Source organism: Odocoileus virginianus, chromosome 3 (genome assembly GCF_023699985.2).
Source record: "Odocoileus virginianus isolate 20LAN1187 ecotype Illinois chromosome 3, Ovbor_1.2, whole genome shotgun sequence".
NCBI lineage: Eukaryota > Metazoa > Chordata > Mammalia > Artiodactyla > Cervidae > Odocoileus > Odocoileus virginianus.
Window position 1 is genome coordinate 48,132,383 of NC_069676.1, and position 15,616 is coordinate 48,147,998.

Here is a 15,616-nt window from a genome sequence, read left to right on the forward strand (position 1 = left end):
CTGGCCCTGATTGAAGCACTTTACTCACATGTATCATTTCTGAAACTCTTCCAGGAGGGTATTTTCAGTATGTCTAGTTCATAGGTAGGGAGGAAGGTTCAGAGAGGCCAGGTATCATGCATGAAACGGTGGAGCCTAGGCTCAGGCTCAAGTGTGTATTAAGCTGCACTCCTGCTCATCCCCTGCCACCCTAATAAGGCACCTTGGGACAGGAGAAGAAACTCTGAGGAGTTGCTCTCTCAGATTCCTTTGATGGGATTTCTTCACTATATTGTTTTTGGATTTGGGAGGAAGAGAAGATAAATATGACCCCAAGAACTCATTTGGGAATGCAGTTAGTGGTTAAAGGATTAGGTTAACAGTCTAATTTTACCCCTCAACTTAAGCAACTACAACACAGGAGAGTCAGAGCACTTCTTTCCTGACCCAGCGGACCCTGTTCAGTGAGCACTCAATGACTGTTAAATCTTTGTTAACCTGATAACAATGATTATGAACATCATAAAATAAAGTCTCTCCAAGGCTGCTGAAAGGGAAATTCATAGACAAGAGGTAGATGCTTCTCAGTACTCACGAGGCCCCAATCTCTTCTGCTGACCAATCTTGAAAAGTGGCTGACGGTTCAGAGACTCCCAGAGTCACTGTATCAGCCAAGTAGATGCCCAGGGAACCTCCTCTGAGGATGCTGAGGAGAGAGCAGCTGAAAGGCAGGAAGCCCAGAGCCCACGGGAAACATTAGCTGTGCTCAGAAGAGCCCAGCCCAGTGTGAGGACTAGAGGCTTGAAGCTTGGAAGCAGGAAAGGGAGCCCCATGAAGAGTTCAAAGTAACTCATACTCCAGTTACTTCTGGCATCTATACCATTTTCCTGACTACTACAGTAATACATTGGTATTTTACAGAGCTTTGCATAATGCAAACAGCAAAAGAGTCCCCTACCCAAGTTTTAAGAATCTTTGAAGTTTAAACAACAAAAAAAGAAAAAACAAATAAAGAAGAATCTTTGAAGTTTAGTACCTATAAAAAATTGCACAAATCACACTCAATAAATTTTCTCAAAGTGAGGGGCACCTAGGTAGTCAGTACCTAAATCTTGGAATATAACATTATCAGAACACCAGAAGTATCACTATCTGTCCCCTTCCAGTCATTACAGATCCTAATAGCAATTCTTTTCCTGATTTCTTTCCCTATATATTAGTTTAAAATTTTTAAATAAATGGGATCACACAGAATGTATATATCCTTTTGTGTCTGGTCTCTTTGATTCAGCAGTATGTTGTGCTGTGTGCTCAGTTATGTCTGACTCTCTGCGACCCCATGGATCATGGCCCACCAGGCTCCTCTGTCCTTGGGATTTTCCAGGCAAAAATACCGGAGTATGTTATGAGATTCATCCATATTGCTATTTAATAGTTCATTGTATAGCCACAATGTATTTATTCATCATCAAAAACTGATGCGTAATGGGGTAGTTTCCAGTTTTCAGTTATTGTAAATAATGCTAAGATCACTCTTGTACATACCTTTTGATGAGCATACATGCTCATTTGTCTTGTGTATATCCCTTGAAGTGCTTGGTTACAGGGGTGCATGTGTTCAGTTCTGGATATTCAAAGAGATATAAGGTCTCTGTGTGGGCTCCTGGAGAAACATCACAGTGTCACAACTCTCTAAGAAGAAGAGGATGAGGAGGGGGCATCCATTAGCTCTTGTTCCATGGCTTCCCAATGGATCTCTGCCTCCAGTCTATCCAGGTCATCATGACCTCCCCCAGATTCCATTCACCCTGTCATCTGCATCTATCCTCCCCAACAAAGACCTTTCTTTAAACCCAGCCACACTTCCAGGGTAGTACTGCATCCCATATCTGTCCACTTGCTGGCCTTGGACTGGATTTTAGTCATCTCTTGTATTCACTTATCCACATAACAAATATTGTGTGTCTACAACTCAGTTACACTGTTTTACAATTTGAGATTGGAGCAATGTCCACACTCCAATCTTCATGGAGCTAGCATTCTAGTAGGGAGAGACAGACAAAACAAATAAGAATATGTTAGTGGTGATGAGGGCAGTGGAGAAAAATAAGGCAGAATAACAAGGAGAGCAAGAGTGGGCTGGAATGTGCTATTGCGTAATAGGGTGGTCGGGAAAGGCCTGCAAGGCAGACAAGATCTGGATTATGTTTTAAATGATCACTAAGTTTTATGTTGGAAACGGGCTGTATGGGAGTAAGGAGGAAGAAAGGAGACATCACAAGAGTCTGGGTAAGAGAGAATTCCCTGGTGGTTCAATAGTTAGGATTCTACACTTTCACTGCTGAGGGCACAGGTTCAACTCCTGGTCAGGGAACTAAGATCCCCACAAGTGGTGAGACAAATTCAAAAGTTAAAAAAAAAAGAAAGGCTGGGTGAGAAATGATGGCGAATTTGACTGAGGTAATGATGGTGGCAGTGATAAGAAGTGGCTGTACTCAGCATATATCCAAAAGGTAGGTCTGACAAGATTGGCTGATAGATGATAGATGGAATGTAGAGCATGACAGGGGAGTCAAATGTGCCTGTTTCCACCAGAAGCAATGCCTGCTTGCACAAACAGCATAGTAGGGTCAGGCCTTGAGGCCAAGGTCTGCTGACTGAATGGGTAGATGCCTTTCTTGGTTACCACCTTTCCTTTGTGAAAGGTCTGCTCTCTCTTGCCTCAGATATGCTATCATATAAGTATTAAGACAAATAATAAAAGTCAGATTAAGAGTTGCAGCTCTGTCACTTACCAACTAGGTATCCTCAGGCAAGTTACATAGACTTTCCAAGCCTCAGTTTCTGATTTTGGAAAAATGGGACAACAGTAGCTCCTACACAGGGTTGGTGGGGATACTGAGATAGTATACATAAACAGACCTGGTGCAGAGCCCAGCAGAGAGTCAGGGCTTAGAAAAGACCTACATTAAACCACTTCCCAGTTAAAACAAGCAGACAGAAGGCTACAGAGTAAGGGTTATCTTTATTTGAATTGCAAAGTATAAATATGAACCAAGTTTGGAAATACAGTTTTAGAAATACAGGTTTGGAAATACAGGTTTGTAACAGTTCAGTAACGGCACCAGAAACTTCCAGAAGGGACCATGACAGCATACCTTTGTAGTTTGGGTGAGGTGGGTGTGTTTACACAAAAGCCCTCCTCACCTCCATCCTTCTCTATAGCAATTGGTAGGTTATCAATTACTAAGAACAGTCAGCTCCAATGTTTCCTGTTCCTCCTCAGCCTTTTTCTTTGCGAATACCTTCTCTAGGTTATCCTCTGCTGCATTGACCCCTGCATGGAGTTAGCACCAGAAGAATGGCAGGAGTTAAGAGAAATGTCTTGACACAAGGGACAGTGAGTTCCCACTCTGTGGACCTGGGCCCATGGAGAGTGAGGGGCCAGGAAAGCTGGAAGCATGGAAGCCCAACCTCTTCTGGGATCGGGCAGGGAGAGGACACAGGATAACACTGATATCTGTTACATCTTGACATCAGCACCGCGGGCTTTCAAAACACAAACGGTAGACACAATCGCCTAGGCAAGACTGCAGTCCAACTCATAGAGTGGATCTGACAAAGTTAATTCCTACATCCTGACCATACAAAACTCCCCCTGTGGCACTCTGATCATGGAAGATCTTCAGAAATGTGGACAGACAATGGATGACTACAGATGGGTCACAGAGCCATCTCATGTTTGCAGCAGAAGAGTCTAATATTGAGCCAGATGGTGGGGGATGTGGGGTGGAAGGTCAGGAAATTGCCAAAGTAACAGTCTAGGCACTTGAAAAATTATTGTTAGATTGTTAAAAACTAAATAAATTAACATACATAGAATAAAATAAATATATAATTTAAGAGGCATTTTACAAACAAACAAACAAACAAAAATAGTTGTTATTTTTCCATCTGGGTAGAAGTCCCAAAATTCAGAGTTCTCAGGTCTATAGTATTTCACAGTTAACCCATCAAATCCAGCGCTGGAGGGTCCAAATGGCAGATCCCTTGGTGGCGACTTGAGTGCATGGCTTCTCGATCTTTGTTACTTTCTTCCAGTCCCCAAATCTTTCTTTCTTCCTCTCCTTCTGTTTTTTCAGTCAGAGATCCTGGAGCATATGGAATTTAACTGGCATTTTTAATCCAGAAGAGAAGTGTTCAAACAAACATATGGGGGTAAGTAGGGCTTGGTGCAGGAGAATCAGGAGGACACAAAGGTCCCTCACTTTTGCTTTCTTCTGACCCAGATCCCACTGGACATATTCTGTTTGGCACTTGAAAGCTCTGGTATTTTGGCAAAGCAATTATGGGAGGCCCAATCTAGATGGCAACTGGGGATGAAGGAATCTTCATGGCTAGTTGTGAAGTCCTTCCCCTCTGTAGAATCCGTGATCAGCTTGTATCTTCTCAGAGGTAGCAGTCCCCAGCTGATGCCTAAAGTGCAAGAAGAAGGTATTTAAAGCTGAACACAGCTTAAGAGGTCTTAAGAGTCTCCTAGGTCCAGCTTTAAGAAGTGGAAAAATCTAAAAACAAATGACAACAACAACAAAAAGAAGTGGAAAGATCTTCTGGGAAGGGATGGGAAGGAGAGGAGTAGAGGATGGGAGAAGCTGTCTTCTCAGGCATCTCTCTTGGGTATCTCTCTGGCAACTTTCACCCTAAGTAGAGATACAGCACTGACAACCTTCTTGAAAACAATTCTGCAATGGGTCCCTGACTCTATGGTAGCCTGCCTCCTAACTCCTAGGTCAAGAGAAGAATGCCTAGATAGAAGAATCCAGCATGCCTGGATCTCTTCCTAGGTCCAGGAAGGGTGGTGATGGTACCATGGGGCAAAGGATGGACCATTACCTTGAGCGCAGGTTCCTCTCAGTGGGATGTAGTCATGCCCAACTTCACTTTCTCTTCATTTTCCACATCATAACCTCCTCTCCTGTGGTACCTGAGGAAGGTAAGTTTTGTGAGCAAGCTCTGCCTGCTGTAACAGGTGCAGGTCCCAGAGCTGGCCTCCTAAAAGATTCTGGCCCAGTGATTCTCTTCACACTTCGAAAAACCCAGAGGACATGGTGGGTCAACAGATCTCAGGCCAAAGGTCCAAATGCCCATATCCAAAGGATGCCTGTCTCTAATAGCAGGCCACAATTTGCTAAGAGTTTTCATCTCATTTATACAATCCTCACAACAACTTTATGAGGTAGGGGAACAGAGATTACAATCCCTGCAAGATTACAACTTTTAGAAAGACAGGTAACTAGATCCAGATCTCACAACAGATGAGCTGCACTGCTTATAAATGGGCACAGAGCACTTAGTAGGTCCCTCTGATCTAGAACAGAAGCAGGATCAGAAGCGTGGCCTGGGGTCCAGATGCCTCAGATTTAGAAAAATATACCAATAGCACCACCCATGCTCTGATGACCAAATCACATCCTGATGCCAACAGAAAATAGAGTCAGGAAAAAGAACTGTGTGAAGATGTGGCTTCATGGGAGGGTTGCAGAGCCTGCTAGGAGAACAGGACCTCCTATGACCTGGCGATTTTGGCCCTGGGCTCCAGACACTAGACATATGTCATACCAAAGAAGACAGGCTCTTGGAGAACCGGTACCCAGAAACATCAGTCAGGCTCTTAGCCCAGGATTTGGCGGAGGGTAGGGGGAGTAGGGGGTGGGGTTGGAGGTTTGGAGGGCTCATGTAACCATCAGATAAAAGACCCTAAAGAAGAAGAAACAGAAGTGATTGGCAGAAACAGCCTGTAACACTCACCAAAACATGAGAAGCCCCATGATGACCAGCAGACAGACGGATGACAGCACCACGGCCACCACAACCAGGATGGTTGTGTGATCGTACGTGTATAAGCGATTTTTCACCGGGAGGCTCAGCCCATGGCACCTCTCTCCGTGATAACCCGGGTGGCAGCTGGTCCAAAACAGAACAAAGCAGAGATGAAGTTAGTGGTCTGGCTTCAATCCTGGAGATGGGCTGCCTACATAAGCCAAATCCCACTCCTCACAGCTTCGGCCTCTCTGTCTCTGTGATCCCTGTTGCTCCTCTATTCTTCTCTAGTACAAGGCTCTTTGGAAGCCCCTCTAAAGGCTCTGTGGCCTTCCTCCTTCACTCCAAGCCCTCCCCTTCTTTATCCTCTTTGGTTTTCTGGCCCCAGATTCCTGCTCCAGGCAGGGAAAAAGAAAGGACTGCAGGTTTTCACTAGATATGTTCCATGTGTGGATGACTAACTACATGTGTATAAAGATGTTGTTTCAGTCAGTTCAGAGGACTTAGGCACAAGAGCTAGTGGGTTGAACTGAGGGGATTCAGTATCACTCCCTCTAGTGAGGCCCCTCATCACTCTGACCCAGAAATAAACCCAGCCTTCCCCACCAAGGCTCCCAGCAGCCAGTCCCTCTCTGCCACTGCCCAGCCTATTAATAGGCCTTGTTCCTTTGCCAGGAGTCGTTTTTCTCAAGTTTCCTTCATTTAACTCGCAGCTCGCCCTGGGTGCAAGGCCCAACTTGAAAGCTGAATTCTGGCCTTTGGCCTCTGAACATCCAGCTATCATCCCAAGACAAAGCAAACAAAGCAAGAAAAACATCTTCTTGCCCAGCTGTCCTGCCAATGCATTTTAGAACATCAGAAACCAACCCCTTGGCTTTTTTCACTCAAGAAATAAATCAGGGGCTTCCCTGGCAGTCCAGTGGTTAAGACTCTGTGCTTCCAAGGCAGGGGACGCAGATTTGATCCCTGGTCAGGGAACTAGGATCCTTGCCACAGGGCATGGCCAAAAAGAAAAAGAAAGAAATCACAGGCAACAGCCTCTTCTAAGAGGCTCTTGGGAAGACTGAGAAATGCCCACAGTTGATCAGGCACATTCATGTCCCTTTCTTTATCTGAGCATCCCACAGATCCTTTGATGTAGGTAGGAGCCCATGTCACAGAAAGGCAGAGCAATTTTCCCCATGGTCACACAGCAGGGCAGAAACACAGATGCAGACTGTCTGATGGTGAATTCAGTGTGCTGCTCACACTGCCTAGTCAGGGATGCAGTGGCACTGTCTGCCCATGGCCTTTAGGCCATTTGCTGCAAAAGGAAGCACCAAGAAGTTGGGAGCCCTTTGTTCTGAACTGCTCATCCTCTCCGGAGAAGGTGAGGCACCTGGTTCCTCAGAGCTAAGCATCCCTTTTTCCTGTGGAGAGGTAGCAGGCAAGTTCCAAGGAACAGACCTATGCAGACCCAGGGGCTGGGCTGCCCCTGCCATCCTGCCCAGCACCTCTTCCTCTCCCACCTCCTGCACGTTCCAGAGAACCATCTCATTGCAAGATAAAGGTAGGTCAGGTCCACAGCACAACACACAGCTCCTTGCCCAGCCTCGCCACACAACTGTCCCATCGACCCAGGTGGGCAAGACAATGACCCCTATTCCTGCCAGGACATACAGGATGCTCTCAGGAGCGCCGCTGGAACATCACCTGTGCACCACACTTTACAGTTTACAAGACACTATTCTTATCAACTAGCTTAACTAAGACAACACCCTGGTAGGCAGGGATAGCCTCTTTTACACATATTGAAAGACTAAGATTAAGGTCAGAAGAGAGTAAACAATTTGCCAAATGTTTCAAAACTAGAGAGCAGAAGGGCCAAATTCCAAATTCGTAATTCTTTCCATTCTGAACAATGTTGGTTACCCCAAGGAAACACACATCTGATGGGCTTGAAGGATTCTGGAGGTTGCCTGACTCTGATTTCTCAATTATTAGTATCTTGAATGATAAATAAATAATAATTAATAGCACACATTACAGGTTTACTAGGAGCCAAGTACTGTGCTAATGGCTTTAAAAGGATCATTTCTTCTTAAAAATATCCCTCTGAAGTAAGTTACTATCTCCATTTTAAAGATGAAAGGACTGAGGTTGAACTTCTGTTAGACAACCTGCTCAAGACTACACAGTGTGTGAGTGATAGAGTAGGGTCAGGATTCAACTCAGCAATCTGGCTGACTTCAGAGACTGTGCTTTCCTGGGGGGAGGGGAGCTGAAGTTGAGTCTGTTTTTCACTTCAAGGCCATCATTCAAACCCCACAGGTACTTACTCAGATGATAGAAATAAAGCTTGGCCTCAGAGTCCCGCAATTCAGTTACATAATCCCTCCACCCCCTCTGCCACCCTGAGTCAAAAGGATAATAATGTAAACATCCTAATATTACCCACCTCCCCCTCCCTTTGTAGACAACTCCTGGCTCCCCCAGGGAAGGGGCATTCCAAGCATCCCAGGGTGGTGACAAGATCGTGTCTCTTGCCCAGAGCCGGCGACCCATCAAGACGGGACGTGCTCCTCCTACCCACGTCTGTGGCCCATTTCAGAACGTGTATTATAACAGAACCCTCTAGAGTCCAGAGACATCTTCCAAGTTGGATTTCTCCATGCCTATCCCAGGAGGTGGAGGGGCACCATTTGGCAGAGGCGACTCCGCATATATGAGTTCCAGACTGGCTCTGCTACTATTTCTAGCCAGGTGATCTGGAGCAAGGGGAGGTCACGTTTCCAGGCTTTGATTTTCTCATGTGAAAGACAGGAATAATAAGTGCCTACCTCACTAGAGCTTTGTGAAGATCAAATGAGATAATATGGATAAAAGCACTGAATAAAAGGCCAAATCCCACTTGCGTGGGAGTTAATCAGATTCCAGAGGATACTGCCCATATCCTTAGGAAAGGAGTACCAGAGTCAGACAGACTCAAGGGGAAGGGGGCTCACTATTGCTTCTTGGCATCTTGGCAGTGAGGCCAAGTAGAGCCCTCTTTCAGCCCTGAGTCCTCCTCAGGCTAACTGCCCTAGGCTTCCTCCAGTCACAGGAAATTTTGCAGTCAATTTCTGGGTCAGCAGCTCGTCAGGAGCCCCAGGAAACTGCTCTTTGAGGGTAACTTTTGGCTGGTGACACAAAAGGATTTTCCTGTGGATATGGCTGCGGAGGGCTGGTTTAGGAAGCCGGCCAGCCTCAAGCTCACCACGGCAGCCTGGACACACCCTGGCTGGCGGTTGCTGGATCTGGAGGCTAGAAGGAGCCACGAAGGGCCCCAGATTTAGGTGTCTAGATGTCACATTCTCCCAAACCAGGAGCTCTGTGTCTTCTTGCTGCCTGCTGCCCTGAGTACCAAGGGCTGGAGGCAGGAGGCAGAAGAACGAGACCCAGAATCCAGTCCCTTGAAAATCTACCTTGGAAGCAGACATAAAGTCGTCATGTCAGATTTCAACATGCTCTTCAACTAGTAAAAGCCTTAAGAGACCTCTAGTATAATAACTTTGCTCTATAAAACTGCGCTCCAATTCTGTAAGAACAGACGGGGAAGAAGGAAGCAAGCCAACACCTAGTGCAGCCTGGGGGCATGAAAAGCATGTTGGACTGGAAGTCAGGCACCTGAGTGCCTGTCCTATTTCCACCCACTTTATTTAGCTGCTGATCTCAAACCAAATCATTTCCTACTTCCGGGCTCCAGTTTCCTTATCTTTCAAGTAGAGACAGCAAGCCCTGCCTACCCAGCAGAGTGTTTTTGAGAATACAAGCCTATATTTTCCCATCCCTTAGAATAACTGGCACCAAGTGGGTGCTCAGCATATACCTGTTGGGCTCAATTCATATTAAATGTAAACTGTTAAGCTCCAGGAAAAAGGAGAGAAGGCATCATCACAGTCTTCATCACCATCCCTAGGGGCACCTTGACTCTGGACACCATTACCTAGGTCCTTTGGGCTTAGGTGGTGGGTCGAGCCCAGCTTTCCAGGAGAGCATCCTTACAAGGGTTCTCAGCTGAGCAATCAAAGTCCATCCACTAGTGCCCTGGCCAGTTCAGCCCAGACAGATTCCTGGCCTCAATCCATCTTGACAACCCTCAGAGTCACTGTCTCCACCCTGTGTTAATGAGGCCATTTTACAAATTTAAGACAAACATTCCCTGCCCTGTCCCCAGACCTCTGGAAGAATAATATGGGGACTGTTTAGGTTACTCTTAAGCACCCCCATCCAATACCAAGTTCCTGATACAGATATTAAAGGAGAGGACCCACAAGTGACTGTGGACATGGAAAAGGGTGATGGATCCTACTGCCAAACACAGGGCAACTCTGCTATATGAGATCAGATGGCAAAAGGAAGCTTTAAAAAAAATCAAAGTATCTGTACCAATCACAGCAGAAGTGTCAGGCAGCCAAGCCTTCCTGCCACGCTGGGAGGCAGTGTGCACACAGTAGTTTCCTGATCTGTCCAAAGTCTCCCAGGTCACAGAGGCTGCCTCCCCATAGAAACTCAAGCCCAACAGAAGAGAGGGCATGATTGCAGCCTGATGTGGGTGTGGGTCTCGGGCACAGTGGCGACATTATGCCTGCCACAGAGCATGGCAGTGTCGTCATCCCTGAGGGACTGCCAAGGCAGCCGTTTGCTGGGCTCAGCCTAGCAGAGTAGCTGGGGAACCCATGGCCCCTCCACCCACAGCCCTGCCCAGGGAAGGGGTGGTGCCGTCTAACCGGGGGCTGATGCCTACTGAGACGGGTTCTATTTTCCGTTAATCCTGCACAAAGGAAGTGTTCTCCCACCCCCATGGCCAAAGGTCAATACCCACCACGTCCCCCACATCCTGGCCCTCGCTGGGGTGAGGAAGAAGGGTTTCTCCCTGCTCCCACAATGATTGCTTTCTGTACAATCCTGCCATGCCTTACAATTAACCCACATCTGCTCACTCACATGCACATTTGTCTGCGCACACCTGCACAGCACACGTCCAAAGGCACCCCGTACCTGCCTGCAGGACTTGGGAAAGAAGGCCACGGGAGCTGCACTCCACCCAGGAGCCCCACTCTGCCATGTTTCCTACTCGCTTCTCCCATCTGGAGTAGGGCATGAGGCAGAGATGAAGAACCTGCCTTCAGGTGTCAGCTCTCCTAGTCACATGCTCATTTCTGAGCAAGCAGGAAATGCCCCCAAAGATGAAAGAGCGTCACAAACCCACGCCACAGGAAATTGCATCCTATGTTGGGGGGAGCCCCTTCCGCTGACTAAAAATATTTCCCCTCCTCCCAACTTCCTCCCAGAGGGTGAGAAGAAACTGAGTGGATTTATGAATTCAAGGAACAGTGATAACAGAAGAACAACCACTAGGCTGACAGAGTGAGCTGATAACAGCCCCAGAGAAGGGACACTTACATGCAGGTTGGAACCCGGAGCTCCTTCACATATTTGCATTCTCCATGGATGCAGAAGTCCTTGTATCTCCGAAGACATGGGTTCCTCTTCTTCCCTAACCCCTTGCCTTTCTTCTTTCTTTTCCCACGCTCCTCCTTGCTTGGTGTGGCCAGAGCTTGTGGCTTGGAGGAGAAAGCAGCTGCAGTAGAAAAGTATCCTGTTAAGTCTTTGACTCCCTCAAGGGAAAAAAAATCAGAACAGCACAGTGTTTGGAAGGACACTTTGATTCTACCTAATCTGGGCAGACCAGAATCTGGGCAGACCACCCAAAGGTGCTAGAGGAAGTAGAGGCTGGTGGGGGGGTCCCAGAAAAGGCATTTCACAACCTCATTTCAAGAACTTCATTCTAAGAATGCTAGCTTCTGTTGAGTAATTGCAGCTGATTGGGCAATTCTACCGACCTCATCCCCACCCCCCCCCCAACTGTCTATCCTCATCTCCTACTCCCCCACACCCACTCGGTTCTATTTTGGCCTTAAATCAGCCTCATTTCCTGATGTTGCACTCAGTGACCCACTTGCAGGAAGACAGTGTCAGAGATAAAAACTGCTTCTGGAGAAGGCACTTGGAGGGTATTTTAGAGGAAAGAGGTTCCTAAAATAATAATAATGCCTATGTCCAGGTGGTACCCTCTGGGGTACCCTTTAGCACCAGGGTACCATAAGCCCAAACCAGAACCCAGCTCAGGGACAGCAAGCAGGCCATCCCTGGTCAGACACTTGCTTCTTAACTTTTTAAGATTTTTTTAGATTTTAATTTTTTAAAAATATTTTTATTGATTTATAATATTGTGCTAATTTCAAAGAGCCTTGCTTTTTTGACATCAAGCAAAATATCTACCCTGCTCGGTGCTCTTTACAGCTCACTACTTCTTGAAGGCCCATTTACATTTATCCCCAGATGTCCCGTTTATTGCTTTCTAGGATGGGGTGCCCAAGAGGTAGAAAGGCGGAGAGCAAAAAACTATCAAAAGGAATTAGAACAATAATGGCTCTCTCCATTCTTTCCATGCTTCAAAGGGGAAAAACAATCTCACACAGACATCCAGTGGGGACTGACCTTGGGCTATGCCCATCAGCCCAGGGGTCTGACGCCAGTCTTCCCTCCCCTGTCCCAGCAGAAGAAAAGGTGCCTGCTGTCTATGGCTATAGCCACATGTCTGGCAGAAGGGTGAGCATCATACATTATTAGACTGGAGGCCTAGGATTCTGAAAGTAGAATTGACTTCAAAATATGGCTTTCCATTTTCAGAGGAAAAACCTGAGGTCCCAAAAGGCAGTGACTTGACCAAGGTCATGCAGGTTTGGGATCTGAAATGTGGTCTCTGGACTCCATATCCAGTGCGCTTCCCCAACACACTAAAGTGCCCCATACACCCCAGCAGTGTCCTCCTCCAGACAAGCCCAGAGCACCTGGGATGCTGAGCCAGGAAGGGACAATGAATGGGCTCTGAAGTCAGCAGAACGGTGCTCGAATTTCAGCCATGTGATCCTGGGCAAGTCCCTTAATCTCTCTGAACCCTGGGATTCTCGGTAAAAAGTGAACAGGCATTCCTATTTCAGAGGGTTGCAACAGGACTAATTAATTCATAATAACATGCTAAGTGACTAGAACACAGGAGATACTTACTAAATGGTAACAGTTACTTATTTCAGGTGACAGGACCCCTAGACTTGAAAAATAGTCTTTGCCCAGCAAACCCGAGAAAAGAGAAGAGACAGGTGCCAATAGTCCCACAGTCCCCTGTTCCTACAGTGCAGACCCAGGACCCTTCAGAACTCAGAAGAGGCAGATGCTCAGAGGAAATTAGTGACCATAGTTGTGGTGAAACTGAGGCAGGAGGACCAAGCCAATCAGAAAAGGGAGGGAGAGAGTGACAGGGTGACAGCCGGGCTCCTGCCAGGGAAAGGGAGCAGTGAGTCAGGTCTGCGAGGTATGAGGAGCTGTGTGGGTGGGGAGTGAGTCACAGCCCAGCTCTGCCCTGCCTAGGAGAGGACAAGGAGAATCCAGGTTGTTCAGGCCAGGGGTGACCACCCCCCCACCGCCCCGGAGGGCGACTGTGAGAGGATGGAAGGTGAGAGCCCAGCCTCAGCTTTGGAGTGGACAGCACCTAAGGGAACCCCTGGGTAAGGAAGAAAAAGGGTGGCAGAGAAGCAGGCGGAGCTAGAACAGGTGGGTATCTTTCCAACCAAATATAGTCATTCCGGGGCTCCAGGGTTCAGTACCTGCTCCACCCTCAAGAATCTCTGCAGGTGACTGGGGGCAGGGAAGCAGGTGATACTGGAGGCTCTGGACTCTGCCCTGTGCTTATATGCACTTGGCCACAGCACCTTTGCTGGATGAAGGATCCCACCTGGCCCTTCCTCCCCTGGAGCCCCTCTCAGGGGGGTCTCAAAGTGGTCAGGAAGTATCCAGGCTTGTGAAGGATTTGTGGACACCCATCGTACCAAAACAGCTCTCTAGGGTCCCAGTGCTCACCATTCACAGCCTCCCCATGAGGTGCTGGCCTCACCTGGGCAGGACCAAGTGTTCCTCATGAGCCACTGTTTCCCCAATCTGGAGACAGGTGGATGCAGGAGACCAATCCTGCACACCTGGTATGTGCCTAGCATCTCCACATCTGTGACTTTACACATAATAGTCAATTAATGTAGAAATTAGGTCTTGTGCACATTTTTACATAGAAACTCTAGGGAAAGCATCTCAACCAGTCCTTGTTCCTGTCACCCAGCTTACCTCAGAGAAGAACACACAAAACCCAAGCACTTTGCCTGTCTCAATTTGCCCCCAAGTATGCAGAAGGGCAGCAAAGTGGCATGTGAGACCCGAGGGCAAGAAAGACAACAGGACCTACGTTCGAGGATCCCCCAGGGAGCTTGCCCGGCCAAGAGGCTTTTCCTTGAAGTCCTCTCTTGAAAAGCCCCAAACCACAGGTGTGCCCAATCGGCATAAACACCAGATCCTATGATACTTCAACTGACCACCAGGGTCCGAGGATGGGCTGCCCCCACACCCACCTCTGAAAAGGTCCAGGTTTGCCTCTTCTAAGTCCAGGACTTCCCGGCCTTGGCTGCCTCCCGCGGGCAGCAGCTGGTCCGTAGATTGAGTAGGGGAATCCAGATTGCTGGTTCCAGCAGCCAGGCCTCTCCGAAGCCGCTCCAGGCTCTCGCCAGTCACCAACGCCGAAAGCACTGCGGGTAAGGGGAGAGGCCGCCTCAGACCCCCAGCCCAGACCCCTGTCGCCATGCACCGCGGCTGGCGCCCGCCAGCCAGGGAGCAAGGGCCCCACCAAGTGGCCCGCGCCGGGGACGCTGCAGCGATCTTCCCCAGTGCCCCCAGCAGAGTCCCCATCCCCCAGACCTCCGGGAGCGGCGGTAGCCCGCTTACCTGCAGCAAGAAAGAGCTTCAGCACTACCGACGGCAGCAGCTTCATGGTCCCGGACTCGGCGGAGGCGGCGAGGCAGCAATCACTTTGGGGGGCGGCGGCCACCGGACGCTGGCACGGGAGCCGGGCTGGAGAAGCGCTGGAGATCCCGGCGGGCACGGTCGGCTGCCGGCCTCTGGATGCAAGCTTGCCTGGGATTTGCGCGGAGCTCGCGGCCTCTGGGCGTCTCTCTATTCACTCCGTCTGTCCGACCGCCCGAGCCCTAGTGCCTCAAGCAAGAGAGCCAGCTGCTTGCCGCGCGCAGCTCCCTGGGTCGACTGAGCGCTCCTCGGCGTGCAGCCTGGAATAAGGCTCCGGGAGGCGCCGAGGCTCCGCCCCGCCCCCCGCGGCCCTCTCCCCCCTCCCGCTCTGGGATGCCGGCCGGGCTCCAGGCGCCAACAGCGCAGCCCCCGACCCCGCGGGCGCGGCGGGGAAACGGGGCGGGAGAAAGGGGCGGCGCTCACATATTTTGGGACTAGGCCAGGGCAGCCGCGGCCTGACTGTGGGTAGGGCTGCTGACCGGCAGGTGGCGGGGGCCAGTTCCTACCTTTCCCCAAATGCTGGTTCGCCGCTGCAGCCTTGTGACCGCTGAGCTGCGCTTCGCCCTTGGACACCCCCCGTTCTTTCTTCTCTTCCAGGCCTGGTCCCTCCGGTTATCCGTGCTGTAAACCAGAGATCTCCGCCCATGTCTTCCTCTGAGTTTCAGAAACCTGCTTCTTTTCCTACCCACAAATCAAGGAGTAAAAAATAATTAATTCATTTATCATTTAAAAATTAAACACATGAATGCCAGCAAGTCTCGTAAGCCTAAGGTTACCAGAGTTGCAGCTGCAGGCATCTGGTATCAATCCAGCAAAAGCAAAGGAAGTTAGTATTCTCCCATCCACTGGAGTGGCTTCTCTCCATCTTTGTCCCAGATGACATAGTCTC

The 15,616-nt window shown here is 48.8% G+C and overlaps 1 protein-coding gene across 1 annotated transcript; it reads right to left on the reverse strand.

The window, feature by feature from the left end:
• Nucleotides 1–2,985: 2,985 nt before the first annotated feature.
• Nucleotides 2,986–15,252, reverse strand: HBEGF (heparin binding EGF like growth factor). Its single transcript, XM_020880671.2, has 7 exons — nt 15,234–15,252; nt 14,650–14,909; nt 14,280–14,453; nt 11,224–11,401; nt 5,788–5,943; nt 4,873–4,963; nt 2,986–4,455 (listed from the first exon to the last, which is right to left on the reverse strand). Exons 2-6 carry the CDS (start codon nt 14,693–14,695, stop codon nt 4,891–4,893), a joined length of 627 nt encoding a protein of 208 aa, XP_020736330.1. The 5' UTR covers nt 14,696–14,909; nt 15,234–15,252; the 3' UTR covers nt 2,986–4,455; nt 4,873–4,890.
• Nucleotides 15,253–15,616: the final 364 nt, after the last annotated feature.